Source organism: Sceloporus undulatus, chromosome 2 (assembly GCF_019175285.1).
Source record: "Sceloporus undulatus isolate JIND9_A2432 ecotype Alabama chromosome 2, SceUnd_v1.1, whole genome shotgun sequence".
Lineage (NCBI taxonomy): Eukaryota > Metazoa > Chordata > Lepidosauria > Squamata > Phrynosomatidae > Sceloporus > Sceloporus undulatus.
Genome location: NC_056523.1, coordinates 34,580,256 through 34,607,462, shown reverse-complemented (window position 1 = coordinate 34,607,462; position 27,207 = coordinate 34,580,256). Strand labels below are relative to the sequence as shown.

General features: G+C 41.5%; 1 protein-coding gene across 4 annotated transcripts in view; it reads left to right on the top strand.

The window, feature by feature from the left end:
- EOGT (EGF domain specific O-linked N-acetylglucosamine transferase) overlaps positions 1-5,936 on the top strand; it is a 32,017-nt gene extending 26,081 nt beyond the window's left edge. For all 4 annotated transcript variants that reach the window (XM_042452892.1, XM_042452891.1, XM_042452893.1 and 1 more), the window contains exons 14-16: positions 691-810; positions 4,557-4,659; positions 5,020-5,936. In XM_042452892.1, the coding sequence (XP_042308826.1) occupies positions 691-810; positions 4,557-4,659; positions 5,020-5,166 (370 nt within the window). In that variant the 3' untranslated portion in view covers positions 5,167-5,936. The remainder of the gene's footprint in view (positions 1-690; positions 811-4,556; positions 4,660-5,019) is intronic.
- Positions 5,937-27,207: the final 21,271 nt, after the last annotated feature.

Here is a 27,207-nt window from a genome sequence, read left to right as displayed (position 1 = left end):
TCACTATTGTTGCATACTACTGTACCCAATTATTCTGATACAACTCCTGTTGGAATCATGGAAACTTATAAAACAGCAGTCCCAAGCACACTTAGACTGCATTTACACTGCAGAAGTAATGCAGCTTGATGCCTTTTAATTGCTGTGGCTCATTGCTATGGAATTCTGGGATTTGTAGTTCTGGGAGATATTTAGCCTTCTCTGTCAGAGAGCTCTCGTGCCACAACAAACTACAAATACCAGGACTGCATAAGATGGAGCTATGACTGTTAAAGTGTTATCATTTATTATGCAGTGTGGCAACAGCCTTTCTTGGAAACAAGTCCCCAGCAAATACAGTATGCATATGATTGTATTGCAGCCACTTAAAATACAAATCTGAAAATACTAGGCAGCAGCTTTATATTATTAATGATAAGGGTAATAATGGAGTTGATTTTAAATAACATTCTAAATTTCAGAAAACTGAAAAATTGAAATACTTAGTGGTCCATTTCCAAGTTACCCTATTAATTCTCCAACTTCATAGCTGCAAGAATATACTTTATTTTAATGTGTAGCTAATTTTTTTCTACCCCATCATTATTGGATACCTTCATCATGTCCTTAAGCTATTAGTGAATGATGATGTACTGGGTATTTTGCCTCACACATACATGCCAGATATTGATTCTTCTATTCTTTCTTTAGGGAGGTTGAATTTAAGGAGCAGCTAAAGCTTACACACAATTCTGATATATTCATTGGAATGCATGGAGCAGGACTCACCCATCTCCTGTTTCTGCCAGACTGGGCTGTCATCTTTGAACTGTAAGCCACTATGTAATACTTATATTTATGTTTAATATTTTTCATGCATTTACATGAAGATAGGGTGCCAATTTCTGCTCCAATGAAGGTTTCTAATCTGTCATTTTTAGTAGATGGCATGGCTCTTTCAATGATGGTAGCTCTCAGACCAACAATGCTCTGGTTGAAGAAAAGTTCCTCATTAGCAGCAACAATAGCATTTACATTTCTGTTCCAGTTCTCAGTGAACTCAGCACCCTCTAAGCAGTTTACAAACTGTAAGCTAATTGCCCCCAACAAGCTGGGTACTCATTTTACCAACCTACGAAAAGATGGAAGGCTGATTCAACCTTGGAGCCTTTGATGTGTTCTTTAGCTTTGTTTGGATATTTCTTCGTAGCAAAGCAGCCTCAAGGCTAAATACATTCTTTTACCTCTGTCTGGTTTTCTGGTAAAACCTGGAGGAAGGGACCTGACTTGTTGTTCAAAAGCAAGATAGGTTGAGATCAAGTGATGACCATACTGGCTGAGAGGGGTTCCAGGAGACATAATCCACTAAAATCATATGTCCAAGTTTTAATACCAAACCACATGTTTTGTATTAAATATATTTTGTATAGACAGGTAGTGGAGACATGGATGATAGATAAATAGATACCCCCCCCAAAACTGGGCCCTGGTATCTGCTGGTGTTCTCTTCCAGGAACCTCCACCCTGGAATACCAAAAACCCATGGATGCTCATGTCCCATTGGATATGATTGGGTTATTGAAGTGTGTCCTTATATAAAATGGACAAATTTGCCTTGGTAATATTTATTTATTTAAAAATATTTTCAAGCCATGGATGCTTGGAATCTGTAAATATGAAGGGCCAACAATAGATAGATCGATAGTAGATAGATAGATAGCTAGATGATAGATAGCTTCCTCTTGTCACACCTCCATCCTTTAATATCTGTCCAGTATTCAGCTGCCCCGTTTGTCACATCCGTCGCAGCTTTGACCATGTTTTCTCTCTTTTATCCTCCTTCATTGGCTCCCTTCCCCTTTCGCATCCGGACAAGCTTTTGTTACTGACTTCAAAGCCCTCCATGGGTTGGCCCTCCTTACTTATACTGACCTTCTTTTCTCTTACATTCCTACTCGAACACCCTCCGCTCTGGTAGTCGGGTCTCCTGTCCACATGTAGGACTACACTGCCCCCTCCCGAATTCGTCCCTTCTCGCTTGCTGCCTTACTTCTGGAACCTTCTTCCCCCACATGCACACCCTCATCACTTCTCTGGCCCAGTTTCAAAACTGAATTAAAGACCTGATTGTTAGGAAGACATTCCCGAGGTGAGGCCTTCTTCTGACCCAGGACGCCTCCTTCTCACCACAATCCACCAGAAGCCAAGCCCTTCCTCCAGTCCATCTGCCTTTGTGTCCAGGCCTCGGAGGTGGAAAAGATCTGCCTGGACCCGTGATCCTATTCCCCCACCACTCCCTTCCTTCTTTGTATCGTGTCTTTTAGATTGTAAGCCTGAGGGGCAGGGAACCGTCTGACTAAAAAAATTGATGTACAGCGCTTTGAACATTACAGCGCTTTATAAATAACGTTAATAAACTAATAATAATATATAATATAATAATCCTAATACTAGATAGATAGCTAGATAGATAGATAGTGATAGATAGATAGAAGCCAAGAAATGTTACTGTACTGTATCTTTTGTCATCTGTACTATTCTGTCTTGCCATATGATCCATGAATGTTGTTTTATTGGGTTCCTTCAAGTCATTCTCACTTATGGAAACCGAAGACAGACTCTCTGGGGCGTTCTGGCGGGCTGAGAGTATTTGACTGCCATAGGTCACCCAGTGGTTTTGCCTGGTGACTAGGTAACTGATGCTCTCCAGAGTTGTAGTCTAATGTTTAAATCAGTACAGTACGCCACACTACATGAAGGCATGGCAAGGTTTTTCTCTAAAATTACTGTTGTGCATTAATCTTTAAAACCATAGTGGCTGAGCTAGCTTTTCTTGCCTCCATTCCTCTTTCTGGCCTCTTTTGTGATACAGTTGTACAATCTATTTTGATAGTTTCTTTTTATACACTTTTAAAATAACCTGAAATATGTTTCTTTCTGCTGTGCAGAACTATAGATAGGTTGTTTTCATCTTACTAAGAAAGGACAAATGCATGGCTGCTTTTTTTGTTTGAAATAATTATTTGTAGCACAGAAAGGAAATCTAAGAGCTGGTATCATTCCCCTCTTCTTCCAAGGATCAAAGAATATCTAAACAGATGTAACAAAGCTTATTACCAATGTGAATTGTTTCTTCTGTGCATATCCTCAGATTTAATTGATGGTCAGAACCAGCACATTTATCTCCTTGTAGCTTCAATACACAAAAGATCTGATACCTAAAAGCATTCTTAGTTTGAATAAGTATAAAGGGGGTGGAATATTCAACCTAGGCTCCAGATGCTGACTGCAAAGAGATTAAATGTGGTTTTTGAGGGCCTTGTCCCATCAAATGATGCTGTTGCTGCTAATAATAATAGTGGCATTTATCAGATCCTTTTTGAAACAAACCAAATGCTACACCAAGTCTCACTAGACTAGTAATGGTGTGAGTAAGGCTGCAGTCCTGTGCACATTTACTTGCAGTGTAAGTGCAGTGAAGTCTGTGGGACTTTTGAGCTGTAAGTGAGAAAGATGTGAACAATGAAATCTCCAGATTTACTTCGGGGTCTATATACAAGCCATTCACTTACCCCCAGTATTTCTTTCTTTTCCCATCCTATAATGTGAAATAATAATGCGGTTTGTAGCCTACCTTGCAGGGTTATTGCTTACTGTGGTAATTTATGTGTGGAACTATGAAGAGTCTGAAATGTGATGTAAATGCAAGCATTGCTTCTGTTGATGCTAATTATTAACTGCCTGCCTTCAGCCTATCTATTTCTGGGGTCAAATACAGTGGGCCCTTTATATCTGATGGGGTTTGGTTCAGTGTTCCACCTCCATGGATACCAAAATCCATGTATGCTCAAGTACCATTAAATACAATGACACAGAAATGGTGCCCCTTCTATAAAATGACAAACTCAAGGTTTGCAGTTTGGAATTTTTTAATATATATATTTAATAGTTTCAAACTGTAAGTGGTTGAATCCATGGATATGGAGGATTGACTGTACATCACAATTCTCTGTTCCTCTCTTCCACCATTTCTAACTGTGAGATACAGTGTTCCATTGTGATATACACTCTATACTTTTGATGACTGATATATTCAGGAATGTGTTCTGTGCTCAAAATATGGCTCAAAGATCCAAACAGGTTGGGTGTCTTGGGGGGATAATGAGGGGAGCTGGGCATTTTTTGCTTTAAAAAGTCTTTTTAGTGGAGTGAAAATAATTACCCCACTTGTAGAGGTTTCACTGGCAGTGAAAGCTCAGGATGTAGAGATTTTTAATCTAATTTATTGGCCTATAAGTGATCACTTTTCACCTTCAGGTCTGAGTCAAAGGGGACAGAACAGAGAGAACTCTGCTTGGTCATCTTAAGTGTTCAACAGCATACCTTTTGGATGAAACTTTGTTTTCTAGGTGCAGAGAATTCTAAAAGTAAAGAACTATGGACAGTTTGGTTCCTTGCCTTTCCTTCCATCAGATTCTTCTCCCCCCACCACATTTTTCATTTCCCACAGCAGAAGACATGCACTAAAAATACAATTCTTTCACCAATGAATCCCCGTCTTATCTGCATCTGTCTAGGTACAACTGTGAAGATGAACGCTGCTATTTGGATCTAGCAAGGCTGAGAGGTGTCCATTACATCACCTGGCAAAAGAAGGATAAAGTGTTCCCCCAGGATGAGGTAGTGGATGGGGTGGAAAAGACTCACCTTATTTTGTTTTGTTTAAAATATTTTACCCTTCTCAGTTCTTCTATGTGAAATATGATTCTGCTGCTACAGTCCAAATTAAATTCTCTGCTCTGATTAAGAAGTCATTTATATTAAAAGCTGGGGGAGGAAGAGAAGTAAAATTAATTGGCCATTAGTTCAGACTGTCAATAGCATTGCTGTTAGGTGTTTTCTTACTCGCGTTGTTGCTTTTGGGTAGATCAATAAATCAGTGATTATGAATTAAAATAATTACTCAATTTGCTGCTTGTTTCCTAGCAAAAGAGCTAACTTATTTGCTTCCTTATAACCATTTTATCTCTCTTTCTTCAGGGTCATCATCCAACACTTGGAAAGCACCCGAAGTTTACAAATTACTCCTTCAGTGTGGAAGAATTTGTCCACCTTGTACTCTTGGCAGCTGATCATGTTTCACAACATTCCAAGTGGCCTTTTAGGAGAAAACATGATGAATTCTAAGTCAGCTATCTGTTTTTACACTGTTTTAAAATGTTGCCTATTTTGATGTACAATCATTAGTTTTAGCATTTTTTTCCTGGAGTGAGAAGGGTAAAAGGTGAAAGGAAACAAGAGTTACATGTTATATCTCACTCCAGGCTTTTTTCCTTGCATTTCAATTTTCTAACATGTCAATTCCCTTTTGTAAGTTTACTTGAGGAATTTGCATTATGCAAGACCTATTTATTAAGATGACTAATGTTTGCACTCTTTTTTTTCCACCCTATTTATTTTGTGCTTGCTGCCTGCAATGCAGGAAAGGGTGCTCTGAAATTGCAGAGTTAAAGATAAGCACACCACTGATCATTGCCCACCCTTCTGCTTCCACTCATAAACTTTACAAGCTTCATCACTTTGTCATCCCCCCCCCCCCCCCCCCGTACATGTAAGTCACTCCACAGCCTTGCAGGAGATGATGGAAAAAGGATCCAGCTAAATTTGTAGAAGCTTTCAGGGTGAATATTGTAAACTTCCTTAGGAAATAGGCCAAAGAACCTATTTTGATAAACACAATGGGCTCAGTCAAGGTGGGAATCATGTCCCCCTTTCCCCAGATTCTGTTGGACTGCAATTCCTAGCACTCCCAGCCAGAAAAGCCAATGGAGAAAAATGCTGGGAGCTGAAGTCCAACAACATAGAATCATAGAGTTGGAAGAGATCCCAAGGGCCATCCTGTCCAACACCCAGCCATGCAGGAAGACATAATCAAAACACTCTCCATTGATGGCCAACCAGCCTCTGTTTAAAAACCTCCTAAGAAGGAGACCCTACCACTCTCTGAGGGAGTGTATTCCACTGTTGAACAGCCCTTACCATCAGGAAATTCCTCCTAATGTTTATGTGGAATCTCTTCCTGTAGCTTGAATCCATTACATCTGTAAGATCGCACAATTCTCAACCCTGGGTTACATTTAATGTTAGAACTACCTAGAGTTAAAATGGAAAGGACAGGTTAGTCACAACTAATAAGTCTCATTCATTTCAGCACCAATTTAAGTAACATGCTTAATTCAAACAATGTGTAAACAGCTCACTTTTATTCTGAAAAAGAAAACAACATCCAAAACAGAAAACAATTTTGAAAGCAACCGAGCAAGTTTACCGGTGTGGAGGTCTGTTTATAAATAGCACCTATATTTTAAACTGCCTGCAAAAGTAAAAACAAACTGCAGTGCAGAGATTAGTATTACTGTGCAAGCCACTTTAAAAACCAAACCAATCCTTGCATACAGTTTCTAGAACTTGTGTCTTATATCAAACATTTAACATGAAGCTTTCAGATAATAAACTTTCTGAATTTCCTTGGACTACTGCTAGTGCAAAAAAGTTGCATTTTTCAGAGGTTGTGTAAGTGCAATTCCTAGTGCAGCCAACTGTTCCACACATAGCCCTCCTGCAGTGCTTTTTGCACAATCACTTATGCAACTGTGGCATCCATTATAACTTTACTAGTGTATATTTATGTTACACTAAAAGTGTCTAAGACCTAGGTTTATGTCTTTGCACTATAGTGTATGCTGGAATAAATAATTTCTTACATATATGTCACACTCCAAATTGTGTTTCTTTCAAAGTCCGTGTGACTTCAGATCTCTTTGAAAGCTTATGCCCTGAGAGTTTATCCACAGTTGTGGTATAAGTGGTGTCCTGTCACTGGCATGAATTGAACAATTGTTCTTGCTAAACCACCTCCAGCTATGCTGTCAATAAAACCATCAGGTCCCACATTTGTCCCTCTCTGCCACACTTTACATTTCTGCCCATTTTTCTCTTGTTCTCTTAGCTATGGACATGAAGACAATAGAACTTCAGTTAATTACAGCTAGCCTAAATCTTAATGATTTTAGTGGCTCCAAGCATGACTAAATCTGGATCTAACCTATGGACAGTACCAGGTCAGTGTTGCTACTGACTTGCATATTTTATTGACATGTTTTGCCTTCCATTTGACAGCACTCTAGTATCTCTTTCCAGGCAATCACTTTGGAACCCGAGAGAGAAGGTTTGTTGTAAGGACAACTTCATTTCAGAGCTGTCTTTTCTTTGTATATTACATCTTGGGGGGCCAGGTATCCACTCCTGTCAGTTGAACTAGCTGTCCATGACACTTATATAACAGTTGCCCATTGTCCATTGTAGAAATACTGTAGCATATAAAATAATGTAAACTAATATATAGCACCCTCAATACACCTAATCTTGTCTGAGTTTGGACGCTATGCTGGGTTGATTTTGGTTAGTATCTGGACCAAAGAGAGCTTAAATTGGTTTGGGAAAGAATTTTGGCTGAAACCATGGGGAGGCACTGTCAGAGTTGATGATACTGGCCTACATGGATCAATGGTCTGACTCAGAATGAACCATCTTCCTTGTTTTCCAAAGTGGTCCACATCCTTTGCAAACATGAGTCCAAAAACAGCACTGGAATTGAAACCTGTGTTGTCTGAACACTATTCTGAATAAGTTGCTAGCAAATTTTGCCATCTAGAATCAGCTGTCTAAGGCCTCAAAAAAGAATTCTTATTGGAATGCAAAGGCAAGAAAGTGTTATATTAAGTGTAAATACTTGAGTGGTATGTAACCATGGATATTATTGACTTCTATTTCTTAACAATCATAAACAATTTCATAGAGTGTAAGGCTATTTGCTGTCCTGCCTATAGGGGAAAATTGAATTACTGTAAGAGTGGCTTACATATAGATCTCTTGTGACTTGAAGCATTGCAAAAGAAAGCTAGAGATCTCTGAAATGGAGTGAATTATGAGATTTGCCTTCCCTTTTTGAACCAGGGCAATTGTCTGAGAAAGCTGTGTTTACAGGACTTGAAAGCAACTGTAGAAGAAAAATTGTACTTTTGTCATGTAAAAATGTCTTCACAATGCACCAAACTTTGTTTTTAAAAAAATATTTTCCTTGATCCGTAAGGTTCATTGTAACAAAGCTAAAATGTATAAATAAATGTCAGAACAGTTTATAAAAGTGCCACTTTAAAAAAGGAAATGGAGTTAACACTGTGAACATTCAGAAATTTACTTAGGAACAGACATGTTCTTCCAAAGAGTCAAATCACTGTAAATATATATCATCAAGAGCTTTGCCAGAATTCAAAAGGACAAGTATTTTGTAAGGTTTTCTATAAAACTCCTTGTTGTCTGCAACAAAGTTTTGGCCCTTACTGCATCTCAGAAGTAAGACAAAATCTACGTGAAGTGACTCTGAGTGATTACACTGTCTTCAGTACATGTAACATGTAGGCTACAGGTGGAATTTTATATGGTTTTCTGCAAGGATCTTTGCATATAATATTCTATTTCTGCTTAGCAAGAGAGAAGGAAAGAAAGCAGAGACATACTCATCTCCCCCAGTGAGTTTGACTTGAATGGAACAATATCTAAGTCACTTTGGATCCTAGCTAATGTTTGCTACTGCTCTTTCTTGTCATTAGCAAAGATACTGAATTCTGTTATTATCTGGAACACATACATCGCATTGCATGGTATCTTGAATTGCTTCTTGTCAGCTCAAAGGCAGTTTGGGGAAGGATTCAATCTCTATTGGATGTGTCACACTCCCCTTGAAGACTCAGGTTCACAGTGTGGATGTACTAATGGCTTAATTCCTGAATCTGGTTGCCCACTCAAACTACAGCATTGTGATCCCATTTTTTCACAGCCATGTTTCTGTCATATGAAATCCTGGGATTTGCAGTTCCCCTGCAATTAAAGTGGAATTAACAGCACTGTAATTGTGGAACATGAACGGGCCCCAGGTTTTAGGGGAGCCAAGGGGGATGTTTGCAGAATATACCCTATTCAGGCTACAACAATATATTATAGCCCTAATGTACATAATGCTGAATTTGAAAAGTATTAAAAAGTTTCACCTGGTCCGATAAGCTACAGATTGTTGACTGCAACCAGCGTGCATCTTCTCATTATGACAGCGTCAGTGGAAACAAGTCTGTTTCCAGGCACAATTCAAAGTGCTACTATGTTTCATAAGCCTTTTATATGACTGAACCAAGACAGTAATTGATTTCAAAGGAAACAGAATATTTTTTCATGGCAGGATGTTTCCTGTTTGCACTACTACTGTAATTCATTTGAAAAGCTTTTTGTTACATGGCACAAAGTCTGTGTTTTGCCAAGTGTTTTTATTTTTAAATAGATTCCATTGTTGAATGTAAATTTTGACTCTCCTTTTGAAATAAAGACTAATTTGATGTTTATAGTACTTGTCTCTTAGTTTTGGAGTCAGGAAATCCTCTACTTATGGCTAGCCAACTTATTTGAAATACAAAGCTGAGACAAAATGAGAAAGCTTCCTTTCCACGAATACTGAAATATGATGGTTTAAAAATTAGTCAGTGTTTAACAAAATTCCTGAGTTTCTAGTCCTAAAAATTGTATAGTTTAGGACACTAGATGGAGCTAGAATTCTGTCAAACATCCCATCTGTTCAGCTACTACATGGAATGAAATCTGAGAGCAAAAGTCCCTTCAGAAGCTGTTCATGCTTATTATATAGGAACATGCTAATAGCTGGTGCAAATAGTCATCCAACTATTACAAGTGCCTACAGACTTAGTTGTACTCAGTGGAGACCAATTGAAATTAATGGGATTTAAGTAGACACAGGCCTGTTACAGACTGCCAAAGCCACACTCCATTCTTAAGCACTGGAGTGCAGCTTTGGTGCAGCTTCTGGATTCTTAGGATGCATGCATCATTTAAATAGCATACCTCCAAAGAGACCCGAAGCAGCTTTATTTTGGCAGTCTGTAACAGGCCAGTGTGACCAAATTTAATTCAATTGATTTCAGTAGATTTACTATAGTATGGCTTGCTCTGGATGCAGTCCTATATATTTAAGATTTATATCCCTTCCTTCTCTTTACTATTGAGGTATTTAAGATGATATACAGATTTAATTCTAAAACAGCATAAAACACCCAACAATAAGAACATGCAAGTTAAATAATACAGCCTGGTGTATTTAACAGTGCATTTAAATGCTTACTTTCCATTGGAATTGCCTTGGGAACAGATGTTCAGTGCTGATAGCCTCTTTAAGTAAAATCTCTGTGCTTCCCTTGATTCAGGCAGCATGCTTTCCCCAACAATACACCCTTTTGCCTTTGGATGTGCATTTAAGAGCTTTCACTGAAGAAGATCAGCATTTTATCTTTTTAGTCATTCTATGATACAAAAATGAATTTGAGGGGGGGGGGGAATACAATGAAGCTCCCCACATCAGAAAAGCAGTTCAAAAGCTGCAGTCTAGAGCTTAGAGTAGATATCCCCTTTTTCTGCTTTATAGTAAAACAAGCAGTTTGGGCCCAATCAAATTCAGAATCTAGCATAGGGGAGTGGAGGAGCCATTAGCTCTTTGTTCTTTTCAGGCCTCTAGCAATTTATATTGTAAAATAGTGATCTGTTAAATAGATACAGATTGGGAATATGACGACAAGAGTCAGTCTATTGGCTATGCTAGGACTACAATCAGGATTGAGTCCTTAGTACTTACTCGAGAGCAGGAATGGGCAAAATGTTGCCTGTGGGTGCCTGCAACCCCCAAGGCCATTTTTTCTGGCTTCTGAAGCCCGCTAGGGGTCAGTTATTTGCCCCTAAATGCTACCTATGGGCATTTTTGTTTGCTCTCTATTTGCCATGTTAGACCTTGGAGCAGCCTTTTAAAAAAGCCATGTTGTTGTTGTGTGCCTTCAAGTTGTTTCTGATGTATGGCAATGCTATCCTGGGGTTTTCTTGGCAAGTTTTGTTCATAGGACGTTTGCCTTTGCCTTCCTCTGAGGGTGAGAGAATGTGACTTGCTCAAGATCACCCAGTGGGTTGCTATGGTCAAGCAGGGAATCGAACCCTGGTCTCCAGAGTTGTAGTCCAGGAGCAAGCCATGTAAAAGCTAATTGTTACTTGTTCATATGGCAGATTCAGGCCTTGCATAGGAGACATATTCCAAAAAAGTGTCTAGAGTAATGCTTGTTGACAGTTTGTTAGTGCCTCTTTCTTGAAGTATTTCTCCCTTATCCAGTTTAGCAGTGTAGCATTTAAACAGCTGTGGGGGACTCAGTGACAGAAATAATAGGATTCCAGTTGCAAGTTCTCCTTGGCTTCAGGTCAAACAAATCAATCAGGAGAGAAGAGAAGAGGGTCACACAATCCCTGGTTCTGAATTATACCACTTTAGGGTGGGACTGGACGTTCAAGGTATGGAAGTTATCTTATTCATGTAGAAGAAAGGGGCAAAATGTAGCCTTCCTGGTGTTGCTGAACTACTACTATCAGCCCATACTGTCAAACATTTCACATATGAAAACTGGGACATGTATGGGCATGCAACATCACAGTGTGGTCAAGATGGCAAAAGAGATTAATGAAGAAGAACAAACAAGGTAGGGGAGGCTGCACCAGTTTGCTTTTGCCTGAGCCAACTGGGAAGGGCAAGATTGTGACCCTTCATCTCCATCCCTCTTTCCTGACTTACTGAGTGCAAGCTGCTTCAGTACAGTACTTTGAACTCAGTCTGCAGCACTCAAAACGAACTAAGAACAAAAGGAGAATGTGGAAGAGACTAAAACTGGGACATTTTAAAGGCAGCTGTTGAACACCATCTGGGGTGTCTGCACTATATCCATTTCTGATGTTGAAAAGCTCCCAGGTGTTAATCTAAACTCATTTTTTTAAAATTTCCTTTTTGCGGGGAAGGTTTGAGAAGGGTTGTGGGGCAAAGAGCTCCAAACCACCTCATTTTTATGGTGGGGCATTTGGTGTTTTGGGCCATTAAAAAAATCTGCAGGTTGTGTGTGTCTTAGAACCTTAGAATCAGAGAGTTGGAAGAGACCACAAGGGCCATCCAGTCCAACCCCTGCCATGCAGGAACTCACAATCAAAAATGGCCATCCAGCTTCTGTTTAAAGACCTCCAAAGAAGGAGACTCCCCCACTCTCTGAGGGAGTGTGTTCCACTGTCAAAAAGCCCTTACCGTCAGGAAGTTTCTCCTAATGTTGAGATGGAATCTCTTTTCCTGCAGCTTGCATCCATTGTTCCAGGTCATATTTGCTGGAGCAGCAGAAAACAAGCGTGTTCCCTCCTCAATATGACATCCCTTCAAATATTTAAACACGACTGCCATATCACCTCTTAATTGTCTCTTCTCCAGGATAAACATCCCTAGCTCCCTAAGTTGCTCCTCATAAGGCATGGTCCCAAGACCCTTTACCACTTTGGTCACTCTCCTTTGGACACACTCCAGCTTGTCAACATCCTTTTTGAATTATGCTGCCCAGAAATGGGGACATAGTTATTCCAAGTGAGGCCCTTAGGACATGTTACACCACTTCCCAGACTGCTTGTGAGTAAAATATAGGCAATTTTTCTTGGTTAGCTAATTAAGTAAATCAAGTTGAGATGTAAAAGAAGAAAATGCAAGAGAAGAGAGAGAGAGAAAGTAATGAAAGTTAATAAGGATGTAAGCTTATGAATACAGCTCAGTAGGAGTTCTTGCACTGTAACTTCATATCCTGCAATATACTGTTGAAATAAGGCACTATACAGCAGAAGTGCCTGCCGGACTTCTCTGGAGCTTTGAAAAAACACTATTTGGACTACAAGTCTCAGAATCTCCTAGTTCACATGACCAGTGAGTCTTCATCCCATGCACCCCACAAAAATTAGCTTTGCCCTTCACTTAACCCAAGTGGCCTTGCTGATTTCTATTTGTGATGAGGATTCTTCCGATCTCTCTTCTGTTTGTTTTTTTGGTGGCGTGAAAGTTTTGTATATCCTTGCCTTGCTTTTCAGTTAAATCAAATGTACTGACAGAAATGAGCAACGGACAAGATTTTGTTTTACCATATTCTTTTGCTGAAGGGTCGTATTTACCTTGTGAAAAAACAGGCAGTGAAAATGTTTAATTTGGATTAAATAACTTTTCCTTAAATACATCTCTTCTCTCTCTTACTGTTGTCAAGTGATAGCCTAAGAGATCATGAAAAACGTAAGTCTCTACCTCAGCATATACTGCTACACAATTACAGTAGGTGTTGCAAATAGAAATGGGAATGCTGTAGAATTACCATTGAGTGTTTCAGTGATCATACTTGAGTTTTGTTGTTGTTATTAACATGAGTGTTTCTCTTTCCATGTCCAAAATAATATAATTGCAATAACATGATTTGTGTCAGCCAGTTCCTGCTGTTAGGTTGAATCAGGATATTTTTTTTTAAATTGTCTGAGTGTCTGGCTTAAATCACATTTGATCATCCAGGCAATTGCTAGAAGTAAAAAAAAAAAAAAAAGAGAGAGAGAGAGAGAGAGAGAGAGAGAGAGAGAGGAGAATCTGGAACAGGTAATAGCATTCTCACTTTTGTTGTAACACTTTAGCAAAACAGAATGTGTTTTTGAAGGAGGCAGTGTGAATAGTTTTTGTCTTGCTTTTTAATACTGTTTGGCATATGGGGAAAGCATAAAGTGGAAAGGACAAAATAAATACTTAGTAATGAAATTGATTTGCTTACTCCTCATTCACATTTGTTTATAATACACCTTGCAAGGATGAGTGTGGGATTGAATTCCAAGCAAATAGTATCTATTTCTAGTGGAAAGCCAAAAGGAAATCAAGAATTGAGGAGAGGGAAATCACCTATGAGTGACGAAATTAACCAATATTTGCTCTGTCATAGAGAGAAGAATGGATTTTGTTAGTAAGAAAAGACAATATCAGACACATAAGTTCATCCCATCCACTGGAGAGTTGGGACATTTGAGGAACTGGAAATCTGTCATTATTACAGTGTTTTTCTACAACATTAAATGTTTTTGTTGTACATTCTCTTTCCCCCAGACTGACACTTCTTCAGAGTATAATCTTGGCCACCAAACACTCAAGCAATATTACCTGCCATAGTGTACCCCTACTGGTCCAAGAGGTGTTTGCCCACACATGCCCATGGGGCTATGTGTTCCTCAGTACTGGGGTGGGAGGGACAGTCTTATGAATATCTTGGACTGCTGCTCTTCAAACTGTATTGATTGCAAATCTATGTACTAGTTAGGGCAGTCCACCACCTAGTGATTGAAGATGGTACTACAGTCTTGAAGCAAAGAGACATAGTTCAATTGGTTAATATTAATACATGTTAACATTCAATTATCCTTAAGATGGAAACCCCTAGGCTCCCCTATTACCAAATTTCAGGGGTCTGGGTTTCACAATCTTTGAGTTGTGGCCCAGGCAGGCAGGCAGGCAGACAGAGAGACAGTCAGACATCCTTTTTATTTTTATAGACCACATCTATAAAAATGCAATTTTCTATATAAAAGTGCTAGCTATCTTTATATAGAACAGGCCTTCTGGATATATCAACGTGTTCTTTTATGTGGTAAATTGGAGTCAAGCTGCACTGCATCTTGTGGATTTGTTTGTGCAAAAGAGGGTGAGTCAAGAAGAAACATATAAAAATATAGCTGGGAATTATCCCAAGTTGAATATACTTTATATCAACCTTTCTGTAGGTTTACAATATCATCTGCCTATATATCTCATTATTACGATTACAGAATCATGCATCCATGCGCCAACTGCTCACATAGAACCATATGCATTCAGAGGTATAGCCAATCACCTGATTCATTCAGGTGTGTGGCCTCTCCTGATTCATTCAGGTGTACAGTCAATCAGCATTTCATTACATCCTGATAATGCAACCCAAGATTTTCTAGTAATGTAGCATTACAGAGATGACACTGGATACAATGCAAGACTGAGACCAAAATGTACACACATGAGGTTTAACTGTCTGTTCAACTCTCCACACCTGTAAGGCTGAGGTAAGGTCAGCTTATACTGCCTCACCTTCAGGTGTTAAATATAACTCCTTTATCTAACTTCATATTGCTGCCCTGGATATTTTTCACTTGTGTAACCAGCACCACCTGCCCCAGTTGCACCAAGGCCCACAAATCATCGGACTGCTCCAGAAACCAATTTTGGATGATATTGTCCTTTCCTGCCTGCCACTTGTCTTCCAGGAATAGAGTGCTACCTCTTGTAATTTTGACAGCAAATGTATCTTCAGCCAGCTCTTAACCCTCCCTATTGCTATTGCCTGGCTGGGTCTGGCAAGGTCCATTGGGTGCTCAGCCTAGCTGGAGGTTCCACCCACTTTAATCAGAGGCACTTTAAAAAAATAAATATAAATTGGGCCCTGAATGCTGCAGGCAAGAAAACAGAGGTGTCATTTGCTTACAGAAAAACACTCCTGTGATCCTCTGATGAGCACAGCTTGAATTGTTTTCTTTTTGGAGAGCAGGTTAAAGAGATTAGTAGACAATGAGCAAAGGCTAACCTTTCCGATACTGTCCTTAGGTGAGTGAAATTGTTACTGGTATGAGCATCATTGCACATGCTGTGTGCTCCTTGGTTCGGAAATGTACTCATTTAGAGCAATTTGACCCTTGACCATGATAATAATTCAGTCAGTTATTACATTCCACTGTGGCATTGCTTTGGCTTTCAGCACTCTGATTTTACAAAAGGGAAGCAACAGTGTCCCACACATGAAGTGCAGGGGATCTCATGCATTTATTTTACTTTATTTAAAATACAGTATTGACCTACTTTTGTTCATTTCTCAGTTCGAGGACAGTTTTGATAGTGAATTAGAAACACAACAATGCATACCACAAAACAACATCAGATAAATAACATCAGGATTAATCAAAGTATTACTTATGGGTTTTTAAATCCCTCTTTGTTTTTCTTGGGTAGCATAGGGTTGCCAGGCAAAATTGCTTGAGAAGGGCATTCTGTAATTGAGCCACTCTGGGAAAGACCTTCTTTCTTGTGAATTTCAGCCTCATGTCTGCACACAGAGAAGGGTCTCAACTAATGATGTTAGTACAGGGGTTAATATCATGTGGCCCTTCAGACATTGGACTGCAGCTTCTAGCATCCCTTCTCCTTGGCTATGCTGGCCAAGACTCCTGGGACTTGCAGTCCAACATCTGAATGCCCACATGATTCTCATCTCTATCTTAATGTGTGGGAAGGGCGATACTGTATAGACATGACCACCATAAGAACTGACCCAGGCTTCCTTACCTAGATCTGTTGATCTTTCGCATCCCATACAGAGAAGGCCATGACAGGATATTTAGAATATATTTAGAGCCTATCTGTAAAGTTTATACTCATAGACATGGGGCATGATGACTCACTGGGAAAGACAATAATGCTAGGAAAAGTGGTAGTCAGTAGGAAGACTTTGTTACAGATGGATTGATTCAATCAAGGAAGCCACAGTGCTGAGCAGGGCTGGTCATAACCCACAGTGTTGGCTATTGTCCAACAATATCGGAAACTTTCATTCACAAGGTCACCATATGTCAAACCTGACTTGATGGCATATAACAACAATGTTTGTAAGTTCTTATCTTACTGCTAGTAAACTGTGAGATCTCAGGACTGCTGTAAATGTAACCCAATTTGAACAATCCTGTTGATGCCTGAACCTGGCACTGGAGTTTGTTTGCATTACCTGAAATATTCCCTTTTGTGTGCCTTGGTGCTAATTTTGCCTTATTCTCCTGCCACAGAATATCAACTAAGTACAGAATATTTGGCAAATTAATTGCTCAGTTTTGAACCTAACTGTTGGTTAAATATACATAAATGTATATCATGAGGGGTAAGCCTGGTTCATAAAGGCAAGTTATGTGTTTGCAAAAACATTTTAAAAACAAAAATATATAATAAATATGATTAAAAATATTAATAAATGTTGATATACATTAATATCAATATTAGAATATAAGTCAATATACTGAAGTAAATTCAGTATGACTTTCCCCTGCAACAAAAGTTTACAGTTTATATCAAGGATGTTATGTTGTCAAACAGCTCACACAACAGATTATTGTATGAGTGATAGGTATAACTGTTCATACTGGGAGGCATCCAAGCCTATCTTGTGTAAACTGAAGAGAGGTAGTAGTGATGAATGGGCAACTTCAGCCCCATGGTAAGCACATGCCCCTGATGCCATCAAGGGAGGAGGTGGATACCTGGCCCACATCTCCTGTATTGGTTGCTTGTGGTTCCCATGTCAGTGGAACTGTAAATCCTTTCAATGTTTAAGTCCAAACTTTAAGGAAACCATCCAAGGTGTTAAACCCTATCTCCAAATAGTTTCAGCACCTGGGATAGTATCCTTGAAGTAAACTGGAGAAGCGAATTCACCACCCATTAACATGACAGCCACCTAGCTCTACTAACCATCCCATGCCAGGCAGTCCTGTGGGACTGGTATTCCATTCTCCCAGGATAAAAGAGGATCTTGACAGATTTGTATGCTGCCTTTTGGTGTAAACTCTGCCAAAGTGGCAATCAACAAAATTTAAAAGTGTAAAAACCCTCTCTAATCATTTCATTTTGTGTTAGTAGTATACTTTATATCAGATCTCAAATAGCTTTTAGAGTGCTTGACACTCAGTGAAACTGAAATTGTTCCCCATATCAATCAACCATTTCAAACTTTACAAACTCTGGAGCATTTGAAAACCTATACAGTCAGCCCTCCATATCCACAGATTTTTTTATCCATGGATTCAAGTATCCACAGCTTGAAAATATTTTTAAAATCTATAAATTCCAGACAGCAAACCTTGATTTTGCCATTTTATATAAGAGCTGCCATTTTATTATGCCACTGTATGTAATGGGTCTTGAGCATTCATGGATTTTGATATCTATGAGGGGTCATGAAACCAAACCCCAGCAGATACCAAGAGTTGCATATACTCTGAACTCAATAGCGCTTATTTCTAAATAGACTGAATCATGGTTCTCTGTAAGAATGACAACCCCACAAATAATAGAAAATTGCAGGCACAAAATAATAGATTAATTGTATAGGTGGTTGGGTGATGGTGATGTGAGCCAAGATGAAGTTTTGTGCCCAGGGTGCTGATGCAATGAGGGTTCCTGGTTAGAGAAAATTAATGTAGATCCAATGATGCTGGAGCTGATAAACAGCCACGTATCTGATTATATGCCCTGGACACAAGAAGGAAAATAAGCATGTTTGCTCTGACAATCATCATTAAAGAAAATTCTGATTTAATAGCAGTGGGAGTTATCACAGACACAGAAGAAGAGGAAAAATGGAGGCATTATTAGTGCAAAGAAGACTACTGTATTTGAAACTCAAGCTACAGGTCAGGGCCAGTCCAAAACAGTGTTGCCTGCAGAGGAGCAGCAGATTGTATCCCTGCCCTTCATCCAAGGTCCTATAGTGCCAATACCATACTTTGGTACAGAGGATGGAAGCTCCCACAAGCTCCTCTTCCCTCTATCAAAGGAGATTATTGCATGCCAAGTCTGTGCCAGGAAAGACGCAGGTTGTAACCGTCATCAATGGATCTTATTGCACTGCCCTGTGCCCGGGTAGCAGGCAGCCTGTATCCAACCTGGGCTGTTTTGGCAGTTTTTCAAGAATAGGAAAATCCCATTCTTGAAAAGCTGCAGGAAAAGCCCAGGTTGGATACAAGCTGCCTACTGCCCGGGTATGGAGCAATGTGATAAGATCCATCTGTGACGGTTACAGCCTGTGTCTATCCTGGCTCGGATTTGGCATGCGATAATCTCCTTAGAGTAAAAATGTAATTGCCTGGGAGGCCGCCGTTACAACAAAAACAGGAGCCAGCAATATGGAGGAAAGGCCACAACTTTATTAAGCAACCAGCTAGCAAAGTAGGGTTGGCCCAAAGCATGAGGTCTGGATCTGGATCATCCTACAACCCGCTGTTGTATGATGAACCGTAATACCTAGTAACGGCCAGGCTTCGGGATGGCCTAGGGGCTAAGGGAACGCCATATATCCGTCCATGCAACCATCCGATCACTTGTATTTAATCAAGCCCCTAGTCACCAGGAGATGCTGTCATGCTGTGGCCCCCGCAATGGCCACAACGCATGCCCTCAGCGCTCCCGTGTCCCAAAGGGACTCCCAAACAAGTGCTATGCAGCCCTGGAAACCACGCCCACCAGATCCATGACCTATGCTGCCGTCACAAAAGGCCGTTCCGCAGGAACGCCTTTCGCCAACCCTACCACCCCAAGCACAAAAGTCCAACACCAGAGTCCAAGGGCAGGCAGCACAGCCAGTGAATTCCCTCGACCTGTACCAGCCCATCAAGGTTGAATCTGCGATATTCCAGATAGCGACTAAGCAGTTGTCGGACCATTTTGAATGTCCTCCACATGTTCAGGAGGAAAGCCCAAATGCCGAATAGCCATCAGTAGCACAGATACATCTGGAATCACGGCAACAGGTATCTATCACAGCAGAAAATCCAAGATCCGACAATTGGCAGGCAAAACCGATCCAGGCCAAATAGCAATAACAAGCAATCCCTAAGGGGAGGAGCGCACGTGGGTGGAAGGCAGATAAAGCAAATGGAAAGTGAAGGCAGGACATCAGCAAATTAACTAAGGCCCCCAGATCTTTTGGCATCAGAGTTGGCCGATCCATTCCAATGCCAGCAGTTGATTGGGCAGAGCATCCAGATCGGAGAGCCTGCTGGGAAGCCTGCCCAAAAAGAGTCAAGCCTGTAGCTCTGGGCCTCACAACAAACTCCAACTCCTAGAATAAAATAGCCTGAGCCAGGAAAGAGTCCAGCCCAAAGCTTTGGGCCCCCAGAAAAACTCGACTCCCAGAATTCCATAGCCAGCAAGGAAAAAACCAAGCCATAAGCTCTGGGCTCCACCACAAACTCTAACTCCCATAATTCCATAGCCAACCAGAAAGGAGTCATGCCTGAGCTGTGGGCCCCCAATAACTCTAAATCCCAGAAATCCATAGCCTGCCATAAAGAGTCAAGCTTTGAGCTCTGGGCTCCACAACAAATTCAAACTCCAGAATTCCATAGTCAACAGACAGGAAAGAGTCAAACCCAGAGTTCTGGGCCCCACAACAAACCCCAACTCCCAGAATTCCATAGCCAGCCAGGAACAGTCAAGCCCTGAGCTCAGGGCCCCCAACAAACTCCAGCTCCCAGAATTCCATAGCCTGCAGCAAGGAAAGAGTCAAGCTTTGCCCAACAAACTCCAACTCCCAGAATTGCATGGCCTGCGCCAGGAAAAGAGTCCAGCTTGAGCTCTGAGCCCAACACCAAACTCCAACTACCAGAATTCCATAACCTGCCAGAAAGAGTCAAGCTTTTGTTCTGTGCTCCACAATAAACTCCAATTCTAAGAATTCCATAGCCAACAGCCTGGAAAGAGTCAAGCCTGGCACTCTGGGCCCCACAACAAACTTCAGCTCCCAGAATTCCAAAGCCAGCCAGAAAGAGTCAAGCATTGAGTTCTGGGCTCCACAACAAACTCCAACTCCCAGAACTGGAAGGCCTGACCCAGGAAAAGGGGTCCAGCCTGAGCTCTGGGCTGCACAACAAACTCCAACTCCCAGAATTCCATAGCCTAAAGCCAGGAAAAGAGTCAAGCCTTGAGCTCTAGATGGCATTGAGCAGCAGATGGCACCGAGCAGCAACAGCAGCGAGCAGCAAATGGCACCGAGCAGCAATAGCAGCGAGCAGCAAATGGCACCGAGCAGCAATAGCAGCGAGCAGCAAAATGGCTCCAAGCAGGAAGCCACATGGCCTTAAATAAGCCAGTATGTGGGAGGAGCCAGGAGGGAAGTCGCCCCGCCCCCAAGGCCAGTCGACGAATCGGCCGCCCTGGAGGTCCCGGGGAGACCATAGAGAGGGACCCCATGCCTCCCAGAGAGGCCTCGGGAGGCAGATGTCCCTCCCATTTCCACCCTGGCCACCAATCCCAGGCCTGAGCACCCCAGCAAGGCACACTGAGGCATGACCAAGCCCGTTCGCAGCCTTGCAGTGGCAAAGCTCCCGGTGGCAACACGGCCTGCCCATTGAATCGGGTGGCTGCATTTAACAATACATTAAATAAAGATGACTTTGCTGTATTTTAAATGACACCCCAAATCAGCTGTCTGAGGTGACCACTAGACCACGAGAGAGCTGACCCTGCTGCAAGTGGTTTCCCATGGTCAACCTCTGAAACTCATTCAATAACAAGAAAGATGCTGAGGATATTTGTAGAAAGGCAAAGCTCCTTATGTGATTTGCAGGGCAACCAAACAGAATCATCCAGAAGCGATATCTTAGTAAAAGGGAGTGGCACTTCCACGTTTTGCTTTCATAGTGTTACATGGGCCTAAGGCCGTATTGATAAAAAACCCGAACTAAAATTAGCAAGAGATTCTAGTGGCAGCTTAGGGGGGTGCACACAGCTCTGCCTACAAATAACTGGCCATGTTTCCCTGACCATAAGCATCTGTTGTCTGAGGCAGCTGCCTAACAGCTAGATGGTGGGGGTGGGGGGCAGGGCTGGTCCTGGGCTATCCACGTTTTACCCAACAAAAAAAATTAATACTTGGGTTTTTACAGGAGAAATTGACTGGCACCCTCTTGGTGACATAAGCTAAGGGTTTCCCTTGCATGTATACTTTGGACTTTATGGAAGGAGGTATCCAGTACCTTCTTCCAGAAAGCCCATGTCCCAGTGCAAAACAACAACTGCCATCTCTATAACCACTGGAGGGTACTTGTCAGTTTGTCTGGCTGCTCCTGAGCACCAAGAGGGGGAAGGAGTCACTTTACATTTGAAGGGGAGGTTGCTGCATTCATTGGGTGTGTAGGAGGTTGCTGCATTTACTCTCAATGTTCACCAGGAGCATTGGGCTCAACTTGAGGTCAGTGAACAACAACAGCAACCCCCTACACACTCAATGAATGGCATAATGAAGAGAGATGCATCCAGCAACATCATGGCTGTTGCTGCACACTGTGGAAGCAGTCAGGGAGAGGGAGCAGCCTCTGCCATTTCCACCACCTTCTGTATGGATGCTGGCAGGAATGGTGTATTCTTGCATGGCAGGGAGTAGGACTTGGTGGTCCTTGAAGCCTCTTCCAATTCTATGATTCTATGGGGCAGTACAGACCACCCTGAAACGGCAGACTGGATTTGCCTGTTTTAACTGCAGAAGGACGCCGCAGCTTCCAAACTGTGTTGCGTCCCTCTGCAGTAAAAAGCACCCAGTTCTTCCGGGTTCTTTATGTGGCATGTTGTGTACATCACAAGTGCGCCATTGGTGCACTTGTGATGTACACAATGCGCATCGATGTGCAGACACTATGTGTCGTCATCATCATCATGGCGGCGCCCATGTGGACAGGACGCCAGCATGATGCTGCCCACCCATACAGAATAGGGTTCCAGGGTGTGCAGTTGCTGTTCGCTCTGGAACACTAGTTTCGGTGCCGGCACTCTGCCTTTGGCTGGTGTGTCTTGGGCCTACGATTCTCTGAAATGATAGGCTCTGCCAGTGTAATGCAAGTCAAGGAGCTGCCTCTAAATTTGGACGTCATGAATGTAATGTTTACGGGTCTCAGTGCCTGGCTTCTCTTCTCTTGTCCTCAAGATGAGTAAGAAGAATCTCAAAGTGAAAGCACTGACTTTAAAAGTGTGTGTGTGTGTGCATGTGTTCTTTATGTAATAGACTTGATATTTTTTAATTGAATAGCATACTTTTTGCAAGTGTGGTTGGTGTACCACACTTAATGACATCACCAGGGGTTATGTCTCATAGCATCCCCTTTGTTAGCACCACCAGGGATTACTCTTCATGCACTTCACTTAAAAAAGGACACACATGGGTTTGAAACACACAATTGTTACTAACAGCATACTGGTCGTAGTTAATAACAGTTGCTGTAACATTTTAAAATGTAAATGTTTACATTTCCAGCTCTCAAAAACAGCTAAATATTTGCTTGGACACCTTTATTTAATTTTTTAAAAATTAGAATGCTAGATTGTATTGTAATAATAATAATAATAATAAGACTTTATTTATATCCTGCTTTTTGTAACAACAATCAAAGCACCTTACATCTAAGATCAATTCAATATACAATACATAGTAAAATATATCAAAATCCCATGGCAAAATATGCATGATTATATTGTTGACGTTAACTAGGCAAATGAAATGTACCCAGAAGCTTTTGAAATGACTACATTAGATGTTCCTGGCTTGTTTTGAGGCATAATTCTAAGTGTTTTCCCCAACTTATTGTTCTAAACTTGTAGGTTTGGCCAAGAAAGAATTAAGGGAGCTAGAAGGACGTGCTGAAATTGCCTTCGCACTTAGTGATAAACAAACACAATATTGCAAAAGCATAAACAACATGGAAGCCACATTTCTTAAGGACTGCTGCAGTCCACAGATATTAAGAAACACTCACCTTTCTTGGATGGTTCATCTTCTTTTGAAGGTGAGGGTGGTGAGGAATATAACAAGGAACATTTTCAGTTGTTTTGATTTGACTTTGAAAAGATCAGTGTGGATAATGGCATTATATATTTTACCCAGTAGATGGCGGTGGACTTAATTGTATGTGGATGGAGTCTCCACTAGTGTGCCACTGAAACTTTTCATGACATCCTCTCATTCATGAGAATTGCCTGGTCCTGAGTCTGTTGTCTTTTCTGTGCCAGTTGAAGACCCCTGTATTTACCTGGAGAGTTAGCTCTTGATGTTTTAACTTACTGCATTAATTGCCTGGCTCAACACAGATCTATTTTCCTTGACAGCTTCATTTGTTTCTATTATTGTTGCTTTTACTGTTCTTTTATTGTGTTTTAGATCATCATTAGCCCCTGTGAGAGCTTTTGGCCTGAAGAACAGATTAGAAATTGTTGGAATAAATAAATAGAGGGCAGAAATAGATATATGAATTATTAAGGGCCCATTTGGAGTGTTGGCAGGTAATTATTGTCATTTTGTGATTATTTTACAATGTTAGCAGTAAAACAGCTGAAGCTTTCCAGTTTTCACAAATATTCAGATTTGATTTATGAATCTAAAACTCCCTGTAAACATTCCAGCACTCCTCCTCCTTGATATTAGTTATTGCTTCAGTTAAGATTGTGAGCAGTGAGCTGGGCATGTGTGACTGCTGTGGACTGACCCTCTGGGTAGAGAAACCTTAAGGAAGGGGCTGTATTTAACAAGTTTTAATTCAGATGAAAGAGCACTAGAAGTGTAGTTGCCACTGAGAAGGAATTAGGCCTTTCTTCCTCTGAATTAGGTAACAGGGTTTTAATTTATGGGTGTAGGAAGGCATGGAAAGGTAAAATTCCTTATAGTGACTTTATGTATTTGGATTTTTTTTAATTTTTGTTTTAGCAGTTTAGGGTTTCTTATGTGTGTTTTTTTACCTTTGAAAGCCATTGAGGTTCATAACTTAAACTTTTCTGCAAGGAAGTCTCACTCTGGTGCCTCACTGGATGCATGGAACTATGGGATGGATGGATGGATGGATGGATGATGGATGGATGGATGGATATACACGCACACATACATACACACTTGTATTGTTGCTATTTTTGTACCTGGTTTAAACTTCCAAATCCTTTAAAAGTTGTACTGTAATTCTTTTTGCAACATTAATTTATAAAATAATCCCATAGAACTGTACTTCTCAGAGGTGTGTACTTGGTCAAGGGACTTTGGTTTTTCTTCACTACGCATGAATTTGTAAAAATCAGAGCAACTTATATTGGCCATGCCTCAGAGGCTTGCTGATATCAATATCATTATCATCACCATCATTGTCACAACAAGGCAGACTTGTTAGCATTAAAAGCACCAAAATACACAGAAACCGCAGTTTGGAAAGTCACACTGTCTCGGCTTCAGAAAGAGTGAGTGCATGCCTCAGAAGCTGACTGATATCAATATCACCACCACCATCATCATCACTATCATTGTTAAAAGAAGGCAGACCTGTTAGCATTAAAAGCACCAAAAATACACAGAAATGCACTTTGGAAAGTCACACTGTCTTGGCTACAGAAACACTGAGCGAATGCCGCAGAAGCTGACTGATATCATCATCATCATCATCATCATCATCATCATCATCATCATCATCATCACTACTATCATTGTTAAAAGAAGGAAGACCTGTTAGCATTAAAAGCACCAAAAATACACAGAAAAGGCACTTTAGGAAAAAAACTTAGCAAATGGGCATCCTCCTCTTCCTCCTCCTGCTACTCTTCCTCCTCTTCCTCCTGCTGCTGCTACTCTTCCTCCTCCTCCTCCTCCTCTTCCTGCTACTCTTCCTCCTCTTCCTCCTCCTCCTTCTCCTCCTCTGGCCGCTGCTGCCTTGCCAGGCCTGGGCCGTCCCACGTAGGGACCAAATAGAGGAGGAGCTCCTCCTCTTGAGGCTGGCTGGCCAATGGGGGCAGACTGGAGCTAGAACACCCCGCCCCCTGCCAGCAGCCATTGGCCAGCCAACCTCCGGAGGAGGAACTCCTGCTTAGCCCTGCACGCAGCCCTGCAAGAGCGCGCAGGGCAAGCAGAAGTGCCGGCCGGTGGCAAAGGCCACGGTGGTGGCCACGGTGAAGGCTGCGGCGGCGGCAGCGCACAGGAGCGGCATCTGACCCGGGGCAAACCCAGGTCCATGAATGAACTGGGATGGGATGACCCCACCCAGTTCAAAAGCGGGATTGTCCTGCCTCCAAGCAGGACATGGCAACCCTAAGATAACATGATTTTGTTAATAAAAATATTATGGAAAAAAAGCATATCCATACACATATGAGGGAAACCATCGTCACAGGCTGCAAATTTTCCTCTCATCAGCCTCCTTTGCATGCAGGATTGTACTAAACTTTTCTTATAATTTATTTACCATGGTGCTAAGTTACTTTAAAATATCAGATCTGCCCTTTCGGCCCTTTTACATCTTCCTCCTTTGATGCATCATTATTCATTATTAAAGAGGCCGGGATACTACTTGACTCTTTAAAGCTTTCTCCCCCTTTCCTCCCCACTATGAAATTTAATGCTATCACCAGGAATTTGCATAGTTATGTCAAAAGCATTTTGGAAAGCAACAAGTGGAGCTTGTTAGCAAGGGCTTCCTTCTTTTAACCTGTCTTGCCCTGGTGCTGGCTTTGCAGGTTTTACAGATCTCCTGTAGGGAATAATACCTTGTCAGAGGCTTTTGAAAACATTTTGAAAATACAGTGGGCCTTGGAATCCACTGCGGTTTAGTTCCAGGACACCCCACCCTTGTGGATACCAAAATTTGTCGATGGGTCCTAGTCTCTGGAGCAGCAGAAAACAAGCTAGCTCCCTCCTCAATTTGACATCCTTTCAAACATTTAAACAGGGCTATCATATCACCTCTTAACCTTCTCTTCTCCAGCCTAAACATCCCCAGCTCCCTAAGTCGTTCCTCATAGGGCATGGTTTCCAGACCCTTCACCATTTTAGTCGCCCTCCTTTGGACACGCTCCAGTTTCTCAACATATTTTTTGAATTGTGTGCCCAGAACTGGACACAGCATTTCAGGTGGGGCCTGAGCAAAGCAGAATAGAGTGGCACTATTACTTCCCTTGATATAGACACTATACTTTTATTGATGCAACCTAAAATTGCATTGGCCTTTTTAGCTGCCGCATCTCACTGTTGACTCATGGTCAACTTGTGGTTTATTTGTACTCCTAGATCCCTTTCACACGTAGGCCCGTTCCACACGGGAAAAAAGTATGTACTAGGTACGTACTAGGGTTATGAAAGGGCATCCCTTCCGGACGCCCTAACCCTAGTACGTACCTAGTACGTACAAAATGACCGCACCCTATACACATGGGCGCTGCCATTTTGATGTTGCGGATGCTTAGCGTCTGCACGTCACGGCTCACTTATGATGCCGCAAGTGCGCCATTGGCACCTTGCGACGTCATAAGCACGCCGCCAAAGAAGCCTCTTTTTGGGGCTTCTTTTTTCGGCTGTCAGGAAGCCTTGCCGTTTGGAGGCTGAGGCTTCCCGGCGGTGGAAACGGAGGCGCTGGCAGACCGCCATTTTTGGGCCGTCTGTAAAGCGC